This window comes from Cydia fagiglandana, chromosome 1 (assembly GCF_963556715.1).
Source record: "Cydia fagiglandana chromosome 1, ilCydFagi1.1, whole genome shotgun sequence".
Lineage (NCBI taxonomy): Eukaryota > Metazoa > Arthropoda > Insecta > Lepidoptera > Tortricidae > Cydia > Cydia fagiglandana.
This window is the reverse complement of record NC_085932.1, coordinates 3,220,985-3,241,469: the sequence shown is the minus strand read 5'-3', so window position 1 is coordinate 3,241,469 and position 20,485 is coordinate 3,220,985. Positions and strand designations below refer to the sequence as shown.

The following is a 20,485-nucleotide window of genomic DNA, read 5'->3' as shown; positions in this document are numbered from 1 at the left end:
TAAGTGAGTCGATGGGATAAACAAAACACGTCGATTGAATTAATACTTTATTTTGAAATATTAATTTAATTAAAGTTGTGAGTCCTTATTAAATTTTCCGGGACTTGAATTATTTGTAGCTAGTACCACAAAAAATACAAAAATAAATACATATATCCAAGATAGACCTACACATTTAATAATAGGGAAAGTAATTCCCTAAAAGTTATCTCAATGCGAAAATAAAAATAAAACTATCTCGAACACAAGTACTTGTGACAGTTGCGACTAATATTTTACGAACTTCTTTAGTTTAGTTCCAAATTTTGTTGACATTTAATATCAAGTTGTAAATAAAAAGCAGTATATAAGACCTAACAGTCATTAATTCTGAATGAGTAATAATATACGAGTATAACACTAAATGTGAACATACATAAATGCCATCCTGTGACGAAAATTAAAACAAGCGTTTATTGAAACTAAGGAGATTAAAACTAATACTTTGTGAATAGCGTAGGCACTTCAGTTCATAGTATTTACCTGAAAAGAAAAAATACAATGTTTATTCAGGTGTTCAGAATATTTATTAGGGAGTTTCATGTTGTTACTGTTACGTAGAGGCGGATCTAAAGTTTTTGATAAGGCGGATTAATGTGGTACTGTAAAAATAGCAACATATTGAATCCTTTTCCAGGTATATAATGTATTAACCAGAGAGGTTAATAGAATTTCAATTTCAACACTAATAATTATTTAAGGTTCGAATTAAATTATACTTTCGCTAAAATGTACTAGTTTAGAAATGAATCACAAATAAGTATAATTTTTTTATGAAACTTAGATTGGTGTGGGCTGGGAAAGTTAACTATCAGTGAAGTGTGTTTGCCGATCAGTCAGTCAATCGCGTCACAGATAAGTGTAGTGTATACTCACGATGTCGTCGATCTTGAGTATAGCGCGCACGGTCTCGGTGGCGAGCGCGAGCGCGGAGGCGGTGACGTGCAGCGGCTGCAGCACGTGCTCCTGCCGCATGTCCGTGACGCGCCCGCGCCGCACGTTCACGCCCGCGCCGGCCGCGCCCGACCCGCCCGCCGCGTGCGCCGCGCGCAGCTCCGTCACCGTCTCGATCGGGTTCAAACCTGCGTAAATATTTAATAACGGATACGCTTAAGGTTAAGAGTGATCCATTTGAGATACTCGCAAACCCGGAGCTATATTTTTAAGGAAAACATTTTCTTAAATAAATAGAATATTCAGTCAAAAAAGAAATATTACCCGCATTCTCGGCGAGCGTGGAGGGTACAACTTCGAGCGCGTCGGAGTAGGCGCGCAGGCAGTAGTGGTCGGCGCCGGGCGCGGCGATGGCGGCCCGGGCGAGCGCGGCGGCGGCGGCGGCCTCCGGGGCGCCCCCGCCCGGCAGCAGCGCGGGGCGGCGCGCCACGCAGCGCACGGCGCACAGCGCGTCGTGCAGCGAGCGCGCCGCCTCCGCCACCACCGCGCCCGACGATCCGCGCACCAGCACCGACACCGTGCGCCCGCCGCCCGAACACCCCGTCATCTGGGAAATAGTAACCGTCGCTTAAGGCCCATTTACATGGTTCGAGTTTCTCGCCTCGAACGCACGATTATCGTAGCACGAGAAAAAATATTGTATCATGTAAACTAAACATACGATATCGTACTAGAAGGAGCGATAATCGTCTCGCCTTTGCTGATTGGATGTCTCCGTGTAAACAAAATTTTAATTCGAGAATCGCATTTCGAGACTTTCGAGTTCATGTTTTTTGTAGTCCCAATTTTATGCGTTTTTTGGGACATTTAAAATGTTTTATTAATAGCCAAAACGTACAACAATATTTTTCTTTTCATACAGTGTCTTTTGTGATGTTTGACCATAGGTACTCTGATGGGTGAATTAGGTCATACTGAACAGCTTTTAGAGTGTGGAGCCAACCCCGAAATCGCGAACGCGAAACAAATCTGCTTTTTCCATAGAAAACATTGACGTACCTACCTACATATTATGACTCTTCGAAATTTATGACAACCTACCTACCTACCATGGAGTAGGTAAGTAAAAGTTCTTTTGTATGAGCTACATAGGTACCTATGTATTCACCCCCCAGAGTATAGTCAGATATCATATCACAGAAACACCGTGTAGGTGTACTTATATGTTGTCGTTTCCCGGCAACTTATTTTTTCTTAAAAGCAACGTCATGTTATTTCAGCCAAGAGCCAATATTAAAATACTCGTCAAAGCAACTTAAAATATATCTTTATATATAAACGCGAGCCGGTTTAACGGTAGACCTAAATGAAATTATGCTCAATCGAAAGAGCTTGAAAAAATATCACTTTTGAATCGAGAACATGTATCCGCAAAATTCGTATTGTCGAGTATTTTGCATTTAAAAGTGAAAAAATTTCGACAAAGAATGCAAATGTTCAATTTGTTGATTGTCATTTGACAGCGTTTGTTGCGTTTAGAAACTGCAAACATGCTTACAAGTTAGGTTGGTCGTTTTTTTTTTTAAATAAAAAGCAAGACGAATATTACTGTTTATTTGATGACTCCGGTATGTATAATGGTTATTATTTGCATTAAGTTTCGTTTCATATGGATATGTATACCGGTATAATTATTACATTTTTTTTTAAGCCAGAACGTGCGATAGTCTGTTACGGCTTTTAAGACGATTGCAACACTGCCTAGACGTCAAACCTCAGACGTCGGCTTTGGGGTGTTTTGAATTACTAATTTATTCGAAAATACGTGATAAAAACCTGTTAAATAGTGTATTGTGTGTGTTAACAATAAAAAATAGTCACCGAACATAGTGCAAAGTGCAAACGCCATCGTAACGTAACGAGATTTGAACTTCAAAGCGTTCCATGGGAGTATTGTGTTTAGTATTCAAAAATTCGACCTATGCCGCCGTGGCCCGGTGGCAGAATGGCACAGGCACCTGCTGCGATAGCAGAGGACGCTGCTTTGATTCCAGCCTGGGGCACTGGAGGCCTTGGTCACTTTTAAGGGTTCCATACCCAAAGGGTAAAAACGGGACCCTATTAAATACTAAGACTCTGCTGTCCGTCTGTCTGTCACAAGGCTGTATCTCAAGATCTCATGAACCATGATAACTAGATTAACTAGACAGTTTAAATTTTCACAAATGATGTATTTCTGTTGCCGCTATAACAACAAAATAAATGCTAAAAACAAATTAAAGAAATATTTAAGCGGGGCCAATGCAATGCTAGGCTGGATATGACCGATGAAATGAGTAAATTTTTATTAATATGTTTTAATATGACATGTTGGTGGCAAACAAGCATACAAGGCTGTTAATGCCGATGGTAAGTGGGAGTTTAGACTAGACCTCTGCTTTTCCAAGGGACTCGCATTGCTGACCGGTTACAAATCTATTACACTCTTAAAACATTAAGCGGGGCCACTGCAATGCTAGGCTGGATATGACCGATGAAATTAGTAAATTTTTATTAATATGTTTTAATATGACATGTTGGTGGCAAACAAGCATACAAGGCTGTTAATGCCGATGGTAAGTGGGAGTTTAGACTAGACCTCTGCTTCTCCAAGGGACTCACATTGCTGACCGGTTACAAATCTATTACACTCTTAAAATATTTAAGCGGGGCCAATGCAATGGTAGGCTGGATATGACCGATGAAATGAGTAAATTTTTATTAATATGTTTTTATATGACATGTTGGTGGCAAACAAGCATACAAGGCTGTTAATGCCGATGGTAAGTGGGAGTTTAGACGAGACCTCTGCTTCTCCAAGGGACTCACATTGCTGACCGAGTAAATTTTTAATAATACGTTTTAATATGACATGTTGTTGGCAAATAAGCATACAAGGCTGTTAATGCCGATGGTAAGTGGGAGTTTAGACTAGACCTCTGCTTCTCCAAGGGACTCACGTTGCTGACCGGTTACAAATCTATTACACTCTTAAAATATTTAAGCGGGGCCAATGCAATGCTAGGCTGGATATGACCCTATGAACCTATTAGCGAGTCCGACTCGCACTTGGCCGGTTTTTCTTAGTAGGTATATGACATTTATTTCAGATGTACTTCATTGTCCGTCTGTCTGTCTCATGAACCGTGATAGGCCTAGGCAGTTGAAATTTTCACAGATGATGTATTTCTGTTGCCGCTATAACAACAAATACTAAAAAGTATGGAACCCTTCGTGCGCGAGTCCGAACCGCACTTGGCCGGTTTTTCTTACAATAGTAAGTATATGACATTTAAGGCTCCGTCACACAGGCGCGTTTGGCGTCGAGCGTGTAGAAAGCCTATTTAAAAAAAAAACGACGATAATCACTATCTGTGTAAGATGACAGATGCATTATTGATGGGAATTAAAACTTATTTTTCAGTTTAAATGTTTGTGACTACAATACTAACGATGACACGGCACCAACGCGTAAAACAAATATATAAACCTATGCCGAAAATCGTGAGTATCTTCAAACCACATAATTGTTTCAACTTTCATTATTGTTTTGTTGTTGATACATAATTTCTCACATAATTTTGTTACTTGGACAAACCTTGCCACAATTGTTGGTTTGACAATAGTTCCCATTGTATTCCATATGTGAGACCCATTACATGTTACAAAGTTCATAGCTGATAGCGCTGAACGTCTCTTTGGAAGTACTTAAATACATAGAAAACATCCATGACTCGGTAACAAATATCTCGGCTCATCACACAAATAAATGCCCTTACCAGGATTCAAACCCAAGACCTTTGACTTTATAGGTAAGGTCACCACCCACTAGACCAGACGGGACACAAATTTTATATACAGTATACTCAGTTGTATTTATACATTTCAGAATGGAAGGAAGAACCTTGAAGGAATGTGCTTGACAAACTAAAGCGAGATGAAAGTGAAGTTAAGTCACAAAAGTAATTCAAAGAAACTCTTGAGTTTAAGAACCAGTTGACTCCACTCTGATTATATGATCCAGTGTGAACCAGTGCGAACAACTACAGTGTATGGTGGACATATTTGATATTTGTGTTTTAGACTAACTTCAAAGAATCAAACTTGAGGCTTATCAGTGAATTGAATGAAGCTAATTTTTTAATAATAAGTGATCTGAGTGATGTGAGTGGATGCCGAAGACTGGGCAAAGTGGAGAAGACTGAGCAGGAAAGCAGACCCCGGTGCTAGGCCGGGAAAACACAAGATTTAAGAAGAAGTAATCTCTGGAGTCAATGTAAGTTGAATATAAGATTAATATATATATATATATATATATATATATATATATATATATATATATATATATATATATATATATATATATATATATATAGTATATATAAAAAGATATATTTTATGCTGATTCAAATAAAAGTGTAAAATAATAACTTCAGAGTTTGACTTAAATAAATCGTCAGGTGACAACTAAAACAAAATTAATTACTGCTACAATTTCAGAGTCATAGTGAAGCTTAGTACATAGTACCAAAACAAGGTTGATTTTTAGATTCTGCGCCCAGAGGCTAAAAACGGGACCCCTATTACCACATTACTAAGGGTTTAGTCTCATTTCTACAGATTCCTATCACAGATTACCAATTCTACAGATTTTCAATTTTACAGATTCCCAAATCTACATAATTTCAATTTTACAGAAGCTTAATTCTACATAATCCCAATTCTACATAATTTCAATTTTACCTTAGGGGTGGCCAGGTGGAACTGGGCCTTCAGTAAGAAGTGCATATACTTGGAAAAATTCGACCTATGCCGCTGGGGTCCGGTGGCCAAATGGCACAGGCACCAGCGGCTATAGCAGAGGATGCTGTTTCGATTCCAGCCTGGGGCACTGGAGCTCTTGGTCACTTTTTAGTGTTCCATACCCAAAGGGTAAAAACGGGACCCTATTACTAAGACTCCGATGTCCGTCTGTCCGTCCGTCTGTCTGTATTTCATGATCTTATGAACCGTGATAACTAGACAGTTGAAATTTTCACAAATGATGTATTTCTGTTGCCGCTATACATACTAAAAAATTAAATAAAAAAAATATTTCAGACCCAATATATATTAAAGCCAATACTAGGCTGTATATGACGGATGAAATGAGTAAGTTTTTATTAATATGTTTTAAATGCCATGTTGGTGGCAAACAAGCATACAAGGCTATTAGTCACTAGAAAGACTAGATCTCTGCTGTGTTACAAATCTATACACTTTATTAGGGTTCTGTTATAACGGTAAATCGGGAGGACAGAGTCAAACACACGTATGGACAGTGTGGTAGCTATTTAATGACTAATTAGGCGCGGGCGCAGCCGCGCGTTATATCTAAAGTACGTTTACTACATTCCCTCCACCTTAACCTAAAAATACTTTCTAAAATCTACAATGTTTTTGTTCCGCTTCAAATATCCTTCACGGGGAGGTTCGCCCTCAACCGGGGCATCGACCGCCGCTGGGCCGGCCACGGAACCATCCGTTGCGCCGGGTGGTGCCGCCGTGGCAGGGCTCTCGTCGCAGTCCGACCACAGGCACGCATCAGTGCCGTCGGTGGCCTCGGCCGGTGGTGGCGGCCCCGGCGCAGGTATGCTCTGGCCAGGCACCGCAGCCGCAGATCCTGGCTCGACTGAACTGAGCGTGCCACTGCGCTGAGCTGCGTGCTCCGGTGGTACATGCTCGTCGAAAATGATGACCGGTATTGCGTCATCTGCGTCCTCATCCGGCTCTCGAGCGTGTCGATTGGTCGGCTGCTCCTCCAGATCATCCGCTGTACACTCCCTCCCCCTATATTTGAGGAGTTGATTGGCATGTTTTTTTTCTAATTTATCAGAGTTCGAAATTCTTACTAAGAATAATGTCTGGCCTATCTTCCTCACAATAACACCGGGTACCCAGAACGTCTTTTTATTTATTACACTTTGCACTAACACTGACTCATCTATCTTAAAATCTACATTACGGTTACCAGAGTAGTATTCACGCTGCAAGCACTGTTTGTCTTTGACTACTTTATCGAGTGTTGGGTCGGTAGGCGATAAGACGGCAGGTTTTAGCAAATCCAGGCTACATCTGAGTTTACGTCCGAATAAAACCTCAGCGGGAGATCTGTTAGTCGTGCTGTGAATAGAATTCCGGTAACGCAATAAAAATTCTTGTAATTTAATATTTATATTTCTTGGGCTAGTCCCTGAGAGAATTATGGATTTAATAGATTTTTTTATTATTTTTACGTAGCTTTCTGCTTGGCCATTGCTGGCCGGGTTATAAGCCGGCGCAGTAATTAGTTCGATTTTATTACGCGAGCAAAATTCTTTAAATTCCGATGAGACGAAAGATGTGCCGTTATCTGAGACAATTGTATTAAATAGTCCAAACCGCGCCATCACTTCGCAAAGCTTATCAATAACCACCCGCGAACCATAACCAGAAGTAACATTAAAACATTCGACCCACTTCGAGTACGCGTCTACAATTACTAAAAACACCATATTATTGAGCGGGCCTAAAAAATCCACGTGAACTCGTTGCCATGCAGCTGTTGGATAAGGCCAGGGCACCAGGGGGACGCGTGGTGGGGCGGCGCGGAGTGTGCTGCACACGCCGCATGATGCTACACAGCGCTCAATATCAGCTGACATACCGGGCCACCACAGCCTTTCCCGCGCTTCTGACTTCATTTTATTTACACCGAAATGACCCTTATGCAATTCACTTAAAATTTGCTTATGCAAGCTAACGGGAATAATAATTTTATGGCCCCTCATTAAGCAATCTTGCTCGACCGATAACTCGTGTCTACAACTATAATAAGGTTTTATTACAGGGTCACTGACCTTATGTGGCCAGCCACTTTGAACAAGCATTTAATAGTAGAAAAATATCCACTTCCAAGAGTAGATGAAATTTTCACAGATTATGTATTTCTGTTGCTACTTACATATCACGGTTCATGAGATACAACCTACAGACAGACGGATAGAGGAGTCTTAGTAATAGTAGGTTCCGTACCCGAAGGGTAAAAACAAGACCCTACTATTACTAAGACTCCTCTATCCGTCTGTCTGTAGGTTGTATCTCATGAACCGTGATAGCTAGACAGTTATAACAACAAATAAGTACTAAAAACGGAATAAAATAAATAAAGTGGGGCTCCCATGCAACAAACGTATTTTTTTGCCGTTTTGTGCGTAATGGCACGAAACCTTTCGTGCGCGAGTCCGACTCGCACTTGGCCGGTCTTTCTTAGTAGGTATATGATATTTATTTCAGTTTACTTCACTGTTCGTCTGTCTGTCTGTCACCAGGCTGTATCTCATGAACCGTGATATGTAAGTAGCAACAGAAATACATAATCTGTGAAAATTTCAACTGTCTAGCTATCACGGTTCGTGAGATACAGCCTGGTGACAGACGGACGGACGGACGGACAGCGAAGTCTTAGTAATAGGGCCCCGTTTTACCCTTTGGGTACGGAACCCTAAAAAACCTAACGTGGGTTAGATTAGGTTTTTTAGGGTTCCGTACCCAAAGGGTAAAACGTCCGTCCGTCCGTCCGTCTGTCTGTCACCAGGCTGTATCTCACGAACCGTGATAGCTAGACAGTTGAAATTTTCATAGATGTTTTATTTCTGTTGCCGCTATAACAACAAATACTAAAAACAAAATAACATAAAGATTTAAATGGGGCTCCCATACAACAAACGTGATTTTTGACCAAAGTTAAGCAACGTCGGGAGTGGTCAGTACTTGGATGGGTGACCGTTTTTTATTTAGCTTTTTTTTGTTTTTTTTTTTTGCATTATGGCACGGAACCCTTCGTGCGCGAGTCCGACTCGCACTTGCCCGGTTTTTTATTACATACATATTTGTTTTAAGATATATCGGAATAGTACGTTTAGAGTTAAACTGGTGTACTGCCATCTCGCCGAAATATTTTTCGCCTAATTTCACTTCCCAACCAACTTATTGCAGTACTTTTAGTTGGCAAACCAATGCTTAGCATATTATTATTTAGCATAATTTTTATTTGACTACAATTTTATTTAGCAGATGTTCATTTTACCACGATTTATTTAGAAAAATAGTCACTAAGCAAATGTTTTATTATACCTAACTATTTATTGTTACATAACGTTTGCCAAAATTGAAACTCCGCATACTTTTTATTTGATCACAATTTTATTTAGTAGATGTTCATTTTACCAAAATTCATTAAGACAAATAGTCACTGAGCAAATGTTTCAACTTAGCTAACTCTTCATTGTCAAAAAACGTTTGCTTTATTTATACTTACTTTTCATAATATATTTTGATGGCTATTTGACCTGTTGGTGGCTTTTTTTTTAACAAACGTATCTACATATTTCCATGGACGGGTGCCACTACGCTAATAGATTTGATGACTGTACCAACATGTTTTAGGTTAGATGACTGCAATCCCCAAGAAAACGAACTGTTGCCAGAAAAGTGGGTTAGGTTAGGTTAGAACTGCGACCCCACGAAAACAAACTGTTGCCTCAAAGGTGGGTTAGGTTAGAACTGCGACCCCCGAGAAAACGAACTGTTGCCAGAAAAGTGGGTTAGGTTACGTTAGAACTGCGATCCCACGAAAACAAACTGTTGCCAGAAAAGTGGGTTAGGTTAGGTTAGAACTGCGACCCCACGAAAACAAACTGTTACCTGAAAGGTGGGTTAGGTTAGGTTAGAACTGCGACCCCCGAGAAAACGAACTGTTGCCAGAAAAGTGGGTTAGGTTAGGTTAGAACTGCGACCCCACGAAAACAAAATGTTGCCTGAAAGGTGGGTTAGGTTAGAACTGCGACCCCCAAGAAAACGAACTGTTGCCAGAAAAGTGGGTTAGGTTAGGTTAGAACTGCAACCCCGAAGAAAACGAACTGTTGCCAGAAAAGTGGCTTAGGTTAGGTTAGAACTGCGTCCCCACGAAAACAAACTGTTGCCTGAAAGGTGGGTTAGGTTAGATTAGAACTGCGACCCCCAAGAAAACGAACTGTTGGCAGAAAAGTGGGTTAGGTTAGGTTAGAACTGCGACCCTACGAAAACAAACTGTTGCCTGAAAGGTGGGTTAGGTTAGGTTAGAACTGCCACCCCCAAGAAAACGAACTGTTGCCAGAAAAGTGGGTTAGGTTAGATTAGAACTGCGACCCCCAAGAAAACGAACTGTTGGCAGAAAAGTGGGTTAGGTTAGGTTAGAACTGCGACCCTACGAAAACAAACTGTTGCCTGAAAGGTGGGTTAGGTTAGGTTAGAACTGCCACCCCCAAGAAAACGAACTGTTGCCAGAAAAGTGGGTTAGGTTAGATTAGAACTGCAACCCCCAAGAAAACGAACTGTTGCCAGAAAAGTGGGTTAGGTTAGGTTAGAACAGCAACCCCCAAGAAAACGAGCTGTTGCCAGAAAAGTGGGTTAGGTTAGGTCAGAACTGCGACCCCACGAAAACAAACTGTTGCCTGAAAGGTGGGTTAGGTTAGGTTAGAACTGCGACCCCCAAGAAAACGAACTGTTGCCAGAAAAGTGGGTTAGGTTAGGTAAGAATTGCGACCCCACGAAAACAAACTGTTGCCAGAAATGTAGTAAACAAAATTACTACCTCCATCATTGAACTGCACATCTCGAAAAAACTACCTACGTAACGAAATAAAATGCTACTGTAATTTGTACCATGAGTAGTTGAGTACTATATTATTAGGGTATTTAGTAGTATGCATCACAATATTAGGCGAATAATATTGTAAATAATCATTTGCGACATGTTATATATGCGAAACATTGGTTTGCCATCTGATAGTTTTGCCAAATGATACTATGGGAAAAATAGTTTGGGAAGTGATAATTTGCCATACAATTTTCGGCCACATATTAGTAAACCAGTTAAACTGTATGTTATGGATTTAAAGTTATCGGAGATGAGATAGGTATGTAACTGCCTTGATGAAGGTTTGAAGTCTTAAAGTAAATAATTACTCAATTCAAAATTAGTACCTATTATTATAATTTATTTTACCCGAGCGAAGCCGGGTTTTCATCTAGTTATTAAATAATGAGAGAAACAAGAAATATTTACTAAGAATATTGACAATATAGTGAAAAGATTAGTAAATCTAATCACGTAAGTTGACAGGTAAAACTCGTATAAAAATCGGTTCGCACCGATTCGTGCGATACTCGCACGTACGTGAAAAAATGTCACACGAGAACCAGTTTAAACGAGTCGAGAAATCGTACGCAAATATCTCCCTAGAACGCAGCTCCCCGTGTAAACTATTTCGCCTGGCGATAATCTCCATTCGAGTATCGCATGACATAATCGTAGGCGAGTTTTTATTTCTCGCATGAGTGTAAACATTTTTATACGATAATCGCCTGACGATTATTGCATACGATAATGTCATACGATTTCTCGCCCCAAAGCGTGCGAGAAACTCGCACCATGTAAATGGGCCTTTAACGCCGTGCTCGAATTCAGTTTAAAACCGGGTCCAGATTACGCGCGCCGGCCTATGCCGCGTCACGAAATACCGACATTATTCGCCTCCCTCGCCTCGATCCTCCCGTCTGTACGATGAGGCCGCCCTGCCCGAATTTTTAGGCACCTTTTTGCGTTTTTTTCGGGAACGATTTCTTCTGATTTTCGGTTACCACTCCGAGGTCGTCTCGCCAACTTCACACGTCCGGTCTAAATAACTCACCTTGATATATCTGCCGGAGGGCTCGTTGACCTCCTCGACCAGGTCCACGTTGACCAGGTTCTCGGCGGTGAAGTGGTCGAGCGACGCGATGGGCCGGCAGCCGAGCGTCTTGCACACGAATTCGATGTCCTCGCGCTCGATGTCCTTGATGACCATGCACTTGATCTTGTCGAGGAAGTGCACCGCTAAATCACTCAAGGCGTCTCTGAAACAAAGAAATTGAATGTCAGTATCATTAAGTGCATAATATAATCATTATAGTTGACCACTCTAAGTTCGCGCAAAACAGTCAGTCATGACTAATACTGCTTAGGATGGTATTCCACCTGTCCAATGTATATGTGTGTTACATTTTACTTAATAACAGAGTAAGATGCAATTACATAGGAAAGAATATCACCCTAGTCTCAAACAAAAACCTATAAAATGCAACATTTACTTAATTTTCCTTTAAGATAATCTGATTGACCAGTCTCTTTCGTACATATGGATACTTGCCTCAATTCTTGAATTATTTTGGCATACATAAAATGCGGCTCGATCCTGATAAATGTAATTCCATCCTTAGCGCGTCTTGCGGGTAAAAGATGGATAGTTCGTTAGTAAACTGACCTGAGGATGGACTTCTGCACGAGCAGCACGTTGCAGCCCGCCTTCTTGATCTGCTTCACGATGTTGAGGATGTACTGGCGCTCCTCTTTGAGCACGCGGTCCATCGCGGCGTAGTCCGACACGATTACGTTGTGGTCCATCTGTACACCAAAACAAGACAAAACAAGGATGATTAAGATATACCTGATTTGTTTAAATTAAGTAGTTCTTTTTTATTACTTTTGACGCCAAAGACGTCATCACTAATCACGCCAATGGAAAGACTGGAAAGTCGTGGCGCAAAGTTGCGCCGCAAACGTGCTAAGGCCGGGGTCGTTTTCACCCGCCGCCCGCGGCGTCTGAATGGTATGTTCGGGAATGCTCGGGAGTGGTCGTTTTCGCCCGCCGCGTGCGGCGTCCCCCCGAAAACGCCACCACCATACCATTCAGACGCCGCGGGCGGCGGGCCGCTGTCGGCCGCGGGCGGCGGGTGAAAACGACCCCGGCCTAACGTATTGTTTTTTTTTATTTAATAAAAAATTACATAAGTGTGTGCTTTCATTATTACTTTTCGGCTTTTAGGTTTTGATTTACATTGGCAAAAGTGAATCATTCGTTATCGATTTCGATGTATTATATAACGTTACGTAGTTGACGTGGAAGATATGTTTACATTTTTCGCCTTATTACAAAGGACTATGGTGCAAAACCGTTAACATATCTTTGACGTTGACTGTACAGACGGCACGAGCCACGCCCCACTCCAACACTATCAATAACTACAGCTACTTACATCAGTCTTGGGCGGCGATATGCAGAACTGTATCAGGCCGACTTTGGCCTTCTCGAGCCTGTGCGGCCCGTTGACGTTGGCGGCGCGGTGCGGGATGACGAGCCCCTGCACGAGCTCGGTGTCCTCGACGGTGCCGCCGAGCCGCTCCAGCACCTTCACGTCGCGCAGGTCCACGCGCGCGCCCACGCCGCCCACTATCGGCTCCATCACTGACAATCGACTACAGTTACTACTCATTCCTGAGGGCGTTTTATAATAGGTCCACACAGAAATTGCCGCGCGAAACGTGCCTCGGCCGCAATGCCTCGGGCGAGGCACTTCTATACATCCCTTGTTCGTTCCGTGTGGACCCACCTAATGGTGTAAAGGATTGGCTATAAGACATTGTGCACACCGTGTTTGCTATCGACGCGCGCTTTAAGAACGCCGCTATACTGTAAAAGCAAATGGACAAAGAAATTCACTTTCACCAAAATGTTTGTGCCAGATTACTGGGTATACTGGTACATCGACGTGCGGGATTATCGAGATTTCACTGTGCAGTGACGTTCAAAAGTTCATGGATGTCGACCGTAATGCCATAATATGACTGTTGAAACATCACCATGCACTTTTGAACGCCAATGTACAACAAATATTATTTGAATCAATAGCTCACCAGCGCGAATAGCCTGGACAGAAATAGGAGCCAGAATGGTTGAGTGCTGAGATACAACTTTGGAGTTGAGGGATGTGGCTGCCGCCTGCAGCAGGGCTTCCTCGTTCTGGAGGTCCACGGGAGTCGCCATGCCTTCAATCACCTAGGAGAATGGGGAAACCATTAGAATAATTTATGAAGACATACAAGTCGTTTTAACAAAATAATTATTAATTCTGTAGCATGATATTGGAATGGAATGTTCAAATCAAACAAAAATAGCTTTTCACTACCTTTGTACATATTTGTATGGTGCTGTTTGTATATTCTATTCCACATGAATCTTAAAATAAAACTGGTCAAGTGCGAGTTCGGACTCGCGTTTCAAGGGTTCCGTACATCACACAATTTTCAAAAAAAATTTTTCGTAAGTACATGAAACGTGACGTGAGTGAAACGTCTTGAAAAACCCGAATGGGTCAGTCACAAACCAGATGTACAGTGGCGGATTTGCAGTCTTTGCCGCCCTAGGCCCCAGGCCCTGTAGCCGCCCCTTTCAAGGCACCCATAATATTGGCTACATTTTGAGTTATTTCTTGTTACCATCAGCGAATTTTTTGTCACAATTTGCCGCCCCTAAATATCTTGCCGCCCTAGGCCCGGGCCCCGGGCCTACTGTGCCTTAGGGCAAATCCGCCACTGCAGATGTAACATGAAGTTTTCTGGCGTGATGGCTTATATCTCTGCTATGCAAAGTAGTTTCTTAGGTAGATAGGAGGATTAAATAGCGAACAGTAGTATAAGTGTCCAAATGCGAAGACTGAAGACCGAGCTCCGCGTAGGGCTGATAGCTCGGAGCGTCCGACGGATTCGCGCTTCCTACAACTTCCGCAAGTGTTTTAAAAGCGAAGGCCGAAGAGAGATAATGCCTACAGGGTGGCCAAAAAATAAGTGCATTCCCGTAGCCGGGGAGGTTTTCGGATTATACTGAGCTTTACAACTTTTATTATGAACCAACCCCGAAATCGCGAATTTTTGTCGTCATTCCGACTCACGCTTGAAGCTAAAGGCACGCCTCTTCGGGACGCTTCGGGCCTTATGCGGATATCGGCCTAGGACCTTCGCAATAGCTGTCTACATCCCGTTTCACTTAAACCATTGCGGCTGTGTCCCTAAAAAACCAAAAAAGCATTTTTGTTCTTAAATCCGACTCACGCTTGACTGTAGATTTCTCATAGGTTTTCCTGTCATCTTTAGGTAAAGGACTATTTTGTGTATTTTTTTCAGAATTTTAGACGCTGTAGTTTCGGAAATAGAGGGGTGGGAATGGTCATTTTTTGTCTATTTTCTTGAATAACTTCTAAACTTTATATCGTAAATTTATAAAAAAAATATATTTGAAATTCCCACAATGAGCTCTTTCATTTGATATGTAACACAATATAGTTTCCAAAACTTTGTTTTTAAATTTTATCTTTTACCCCCCAAAAGTAGCCGTTATGTTTAAAATTCATTTGTTGACGTTACATATCCGTCTTTGGGTCACAGACTTACATATCTGTACCAAATTTCAGCTTAATTGGCCCAGTAGTTTCGGAGCAAATTAGCTGTGACAGACGGACGGACAGACAGACGCACGAGTGATCCTATAAGGGTTCCGTTTTTTCGTTTTGAGGTACGGAACCCTAAAAATGTAAACAAAAGGAGGCCATGCCATGATTCAATTATTATTGCACAAATTGTACTTGGGTTAGTTCCAAATTCACCAGATTCTTGTTTCGCTGGATTCCTGTTTCATTTTGTGTTGACTATACAACACAACTGGGTTACATGGGTTACATTGTTTTAATTTTTGCCCCTGTGTGACTTGTGTAATGCAGGAAGTTTGACATCTTTGGTGGTCAAATCATTAGTATTATGAAACACTACAGTATAATTTAAATTAGGTATATTTATTAGTGTTCTTCATAATAAAAATTAAAGCAATTTTTGAAAAAAGAAAATCATTTACTTGTAGGGCCATTTGTAGAGCTTTCTGGAACCCATCTGAAATGACTGTAGGATGGATGCCCTTCTGCAAGAGTTTCTCAGCCGAGTCCAGCAGGGCTCCGGCGATCACCACCACTGAGGTAGTGCCGTCGCCTGCCTCAATGTCTTGGGCGCGGGACAATTCTACCAACTGTAATATGACAAGAAAATGTACTCATAGCCAACTTACATCCTCTAGTAAGTCTAGTATTTCGTATGCCTGACTTCTAGTATTTTGTTTCTATACAATTATACATATGGAACTAAGCAGTTTCTAAATCAGGCACTTGTAGTTGAAATCTAATGCTCAAAGAAAAAACTATAACCAATATTGAAAACTTGTTAAGGTTTTTTTTTTAAATGGATAACAATGACAAACATGTATGGTATGACACTAATTATTTCCAATTAAGAATATTCTGGATTTGTAGACTCTAAGTAATGAATCATAAACTTTTCATATCTAAAATAATAAATGAACCATCAAAAATATTAGTTAAGTAGAAACGATCTATGTGAATGTATACATATATGCTGATAAGTCTTACCATTTTAGCAGCTGGGTGAATGACGCTCATCTGTTTCAAAATAGTAGCTCCATCATTGGTTATTGTCACCTCACCATTTGCGGCTTGGATCTAAAAGCAAATATTTAGAATGACCTTTCAATATCAATGGTTTGTAACATTACCACTTTAGTAAAAGGTTTTAAACAAATAATTAAAAATCTAATCATTAATATAAAAGGCTCTTTCAATTAATTTACATATTGTATTATGCTTTCCTTATTTCATGTTACACTATAAGTACAATACATAATGTAAATGTAAATAAATAAAAACTTGTTGAGTTAACTTGTAAATTTTCAGTAGAATTTCATTGTTACCATTTTGTCCATCCCACGGGGCCCGAGACTGGTGCGGATAGCATCTGATACAGCTGGAAAATAATAATATACCTAGGTTTAAACAATGAAACTAAGTAATTACTAAACATCGGTATCAACGTTCAAATTTCGTGGCACTTGGTAAGGGTCGCAAAAAAAGAAATACATAGGTATCATTGTTTTATTTATTAGTAATAAATAACATTTAATTTATTTTTATTCTTAATCGTACTTTGGTAAACTGTACATATATTTAAAGAGGTTTATATTCTTAATACGTCATAGAACCTCAATACTCATTTCATTATCCATTTGTAAAAAAAATTCTAAATGCCAAATAGGCAACAAATGTCAATTTAATTGTCATGCAAAATAATATGTGGTAAAATCTTCAACGATAATAGTTCTTAAAAACACTTACAACTACAATTTAGCATTGATAAATCTTTACCCAACTCCCTATCAGACTTGAGAAAATGGATTTGACGCAGTATACTGATTTTATATTCACTAACGAAGGTGCTTGCTGTACTATTTGCGAAATGAATATAAAAAAGAAAAGGTACAATATAGAGAAACATTTGAAATCAAAATCTCATCAAGATAAATTATCTGATTCACGCTGCCATTTACAGGATATAATACGAGATAATGCTGATTTCGAAATTAAAGACGATATCGTATATTGCAAATTGTGTAATTCGAAATTATTTCCCTCTAAATCTAGTATCGACCGCCATTTAAAAACAGATTTACACAACAAAATTCATAAAAATAATGCACAAGAAAAATTTAATAAAGATTTAACAGAGTTTATGATTTGTTCGAATATACCGTGGTCAAAATTAGACAATCCTAAATTTAGAAATTTTGTAGAAAACCTTTTAAATCATAAATATGGAAACGATATTACTGTGCCGAGTGAAACAAAAATACGAGTAAAATGCTTACCTGAATTGTATGAAAAGAAAAAAAATGAATTGAAAGAGAAATTACAAAATAAAATGATTTACCTCAGTGTTGATGAAACATCAGATTCCGTGGGAAAAAAAGTGGCAAATATTTTGATCGGAGCTCTAGATGGAACTAGTACCCAGCCACATTTATTTGCCTCTAAGGTATTGGAGGCGACTAACCATTCGACAATAACCAAACTCGTTGAGGAAACCCTTGAAGATCTTTGGGGCGATGAATACAAAAAAAACATGGATAAATTATTATTTTTTATAACGGATGCCGGTTCCTACATGGTAAAAGCAGCTAAAAACCTTGTTCAGAAATATAAAAATATGACTCATGTAACATGCATAGCACATGGATGTAATCGAGTCGCAGAGATAATTAGAAGTCTTTACCCGACCATAAACAGTTTGATTGACTGTATCAAAAAAATATTTCGTAACGCTCCTTCAAGGACAAAATTATTTCATCAAATGTGTGTAAATATTCCTCTACCACCCCGACCCGTGATAACAAGATGGGGAACATGGTTAAATGCTGCCTCATATTATCACATGCATTATGATAAAATCAAATCTGTCATCGATGCCTTAAATCCGCGTGAAGCGAGTGCAATTTCTAAAGCAAAAAAAATTTTCCGTAACCGGAATTTAAAAACTGAGTTACTATTCGTCGATACACACTTTAGTATAATTGCTAAGTCAATAAAATTATTGGAGGATCCAAAACTGAGTCTAGCAGAATCATTAAACATTGTTCATGGTTTGCAAAAAAAAATATCAACGTTAAGGTTACATCAAAATGCCAGAAAAGTTTATTTTAAATTAAAAAGTGTATTAAAGAAAAATCCTGGTTATAAGACTGTACAAATAATTAACCAACTATCTAAAAACAACGAGGCTGAAATACCAGAAAGTGTAAATAAAAACTGTGTGCAAAATTTTCAATGCTTGACATACCTTCCTATTACCTCAGTCAGCGTGGAAAGATCTTTTAGTCATTTAAAATGGATATATTCTTACAGACGTCAAAGATTGACAGCAAAATCTATGGAACAAATTTTAGTGATCTATTCTAACTCGTAAAATATTGTATGCCACACCTGGACATAAAGTGGCTTTTTCCGCACGCTACGCGTACGGATAGAGCCGCTTTCTGGCCAAATGTGCACATATTTTTCCAACACGGGAGGTAATGAAGAAAGCCCTCGATCGCATAATTACGTCCCTCGCTTGCAGCTTGGGCCGCAACAATTGCGATTGCGCGGCCTTTCTTTGTTTTACCACCCTAATTAGGAAATGTACTATTTAGGGGCTTTTTTATTTACATATACAAAATAAAGGTTAAAAATACTAAGTGATTTGTTTGTATTTATTTTTCTGCCAACCGTACATTGCCACGAAATTTGAACGTTGATACCGATGTTTAGTAATTACACAGATTAATTCTAGAACCTGTACCTTTCAAAGAAATTGCATATTTTTATTCCCTTACTATAGTCACATGACTAAACTTAACTTGAACAAAACCGAGACGCATAAAAAATGAAAATATCGCGTAAAACAGACGGTTAAAGGGAAAAAAAGCTATGTAGTTAGATAATTTAAGCCTCCTTTCTACATAATGTTTTCAAAGATTATGTATTTCATTCATATATTGCCGATGGAATCAAAATAAAAATTCAGATGTTATTAGTCATATAGGTAATTGTAGTGTAGAGATACCTTTTGCGGCATTTATGTTGCTCAGCCGAATGTCTGTCGGCTTGCTTTTATCCTTGTAAACAGCCGAATTAACTTTAGCGGAATCACCGCCCGCTTTAATAACCATTGTCGTTGGATTAATTCACTTCGTTTATATCAAGATTCCCACGATTAAAGTGGATTAAAAGTAGAAATATATTTCTCGAGTACTAGCACAAATATTAAAATTGTTGACAATGACACTGACAGTTTGCTTTGAACTAATTGAACTGACAGTTATCAACTGTATTTTTCTAAAGGTTTTTGTTTCTTGTAATTGCACGCGGCGCATTTAGCTGGAGCAGGTGATAAATCGTTGCGATAAAACTGTGCAGTCCGACTGTGCAGATAAATCGAACCGTGTGTATGACAAATCGTTTCGATAATCGACAACGAATTGTCACCCCCGCTACTCACGTAACGATAAATCGTTGCGATAAAACTGTGCAGTCCGACTGTGCAGATCAAGGCCCCTACGTTTATTGTTCTATTTGACGGCGCAGCAACTAGTATCATTTCTCTCTCCTCGCTCTTTTAAAATGCCATTTGTCAAAAAAGGACAACCATACTGCTGACAAGGTGAACTTCAAATCAAGTGTTGCCTTTTGTGATGCATCCAGGCTGTGTATGTGTGCGTAAAAGCGTGTATGTGTGCTCTTTTAGGGATGTCAAAAGTCGATTTTAATCATGTTATATATCGATAAACGCTACACAGCGGAACGAAATAGCTATTAATTGAAGCTTCAATATCTTCGTTAAACATAGAGTCTGTGCGGAAAGAGAAGAGTCGTGGGATTTGAGGGCGCGCCAGTGCTATTTTATGGTTTTTGCTATGCTGACAACACTGGTCACGTGATTATAGTACGACACTAAAGGTCATGATACTTGAATCCCTTTTGTTCCGGTTTTTCCACGGCTTACTAAACGGAGCCTGGTGGTGGTGTCGGCTCGTCAACTCAACCCTCTGATTTAGCGCAGGCACTAGTTTTCTTTTTAAAACACACTTGTTTTTATATCTCAGATACTAAAAAGTGACTGCGATTGACAAAACTGCTAAAACTAGTTAAGAATCTGCCCAATACAACTGTAATTTTAGTACCAAACAAGATACGAGCCTCATTTATG

General features: G+C 39.8%; 1 protein-coding gene across 1 annotated transcript; it reads right to left on the bottom strand.

Moving 5' to 3' along the window:
- Positions 1–34: 34 nt before the first annotated feature.
- Positions 35–19,575, bottom strand: LOC134676320 (T-complex protein 1 subunit delta). Its single transcript, XM_063534718.1, has 11 exons — positions 19,343–19,575; positions 16,659–16,711; positions 16,321–16,410; positions 15,756–15,923; positions 13,766–13,907; positions 13,108–13,316; positions 12,336–12,475; positions 11,724–11,928; positions 1,258–1,540; positions 916–1,121; positions 35–522 (listed from the first exon to the last, which is right to left on the bottom strand). The coding sequence occupies exons 1-11, from the start codon at positions 19,446–19,448 to the stop codon at positions 505–507; spliced, it is 1,620 nt and encodes a 539-aa protein (XP_063390788.1). The 5' UTR covers positions 19,449–19,575; the 3' UTR covers positions 35–504.
- Positions 19,576–20,485: the final 910 nt, after the last annotated feature.